Genomic DNA, 867 nt, shown 5'->3' on the forward strand with positions numbered 1-867 from the left:
GAGTTAAGACTCTGCCTCTCACCCTATTCCATGTTAGGATAACCACTCAAGTTCATTTGAAGTTATGTTTAAAAGACAGATTTTATTTTTGATATAAGGATTTATGTGATCTTAAAATAAACAAGGAATATAATATTTAAGTAAATGTTGGGGATTAAAAAATATCTTTCTTGGTTCATAGATATTATAAAAACTAAATATGTTTTTTTTGTGATTTAAAATAAAATCTTTAATTGCACATTTGTGACTTGAGTTCATCTATGAGGTAGGAAACCTCCTTCTTACTCCCAATCCCAGTTACAATCTGTCATCATGGTCCAGCTGTCTGTAAGGGGATGGGGTGGGTGCAGGGTTAGGACCCAGGAGCCATCTCAGAGCTGGTCAATGAGTCTGCACCAACATGTTCAGGGGAGAGAGCTCAGACCATGGTTGTTTTTGCACTGTTTCAGGGCCTCATTGAAGCCCTCACACAGGGACAGGTCGCTCTGAGTGGTTGAGCAGTCCAGAAATTGCTTGATCTCATAGGAGCAGGGCACCATCTGTAGTGGAGCAGCACTGGTAGGGGCCTGCTGGGCAGCAGGCTGGGAAGGCTCTGAGCTTCCTCCACTGAAGGCTCCAGTCAGGACACTGCCCATGACATGTCCCACGGCAGAGCCCATGGCTACCCCAGAGGCCGTTGATGCCATCTGTGCCATGAGACCCGGCTGGCCCGAGGGGGCAGGAATCAGGGCAGCTGCTGAGGGCGGTGGGTGTGCAGGTGGATGGGCAGAAGGTGCCCCTGGGCGACTGGCTGGCCGGGCGGCCACGCTTCGGCTCCCGCGTGGCATGGTGGTTGTGGTGGGACTTGGATGAGCTGAGTCCCTAAAT

General features: G+C 49.3%; 1 protein-coding gene across 1 annotated transcript; it reads right to left on the reverse strand.

The window, feature by feature from the left end:
• Window positions 1-262: 262 nt before the first annotated feature.
• LOC124081079 (coiled-coil-helix-coiled-coil-helix domain-containing protein 10, mitochondrial-like) lies at window positions 263-854 on the reverse strand. Its single transcript, XM_046427210.2, has one exon. The coding sequence runs from the start codon at window positions 825-827 to the stop codon at window positions 405-407; it is 423 nt and encodes a 140-aa protein (XP_046283166.1). The 5' UTR covers window positions 828-854; the 3' UTR covers window positions 263-404.
• Between the last annotated feature and the right edge of the window lie 13 nt (window positions 855-867).

This window comes from Marmota monax, unplaced genomic scaffold (genome assembly GCF_021218885.2).
Source record: "Marmota monax isolate L192 unplaced genomic scaffold, Marmota_monax_Labrador192_F-V1.1 WCK01_AAM20220418_F8-fsc00405, whole genome shotgun sequence".
Lineage (NCBI taxonomy): Eukaryota > Metazoa > Chordata > Mammalia > Rodentia > Sciuridae > Marmota > Marmota monax.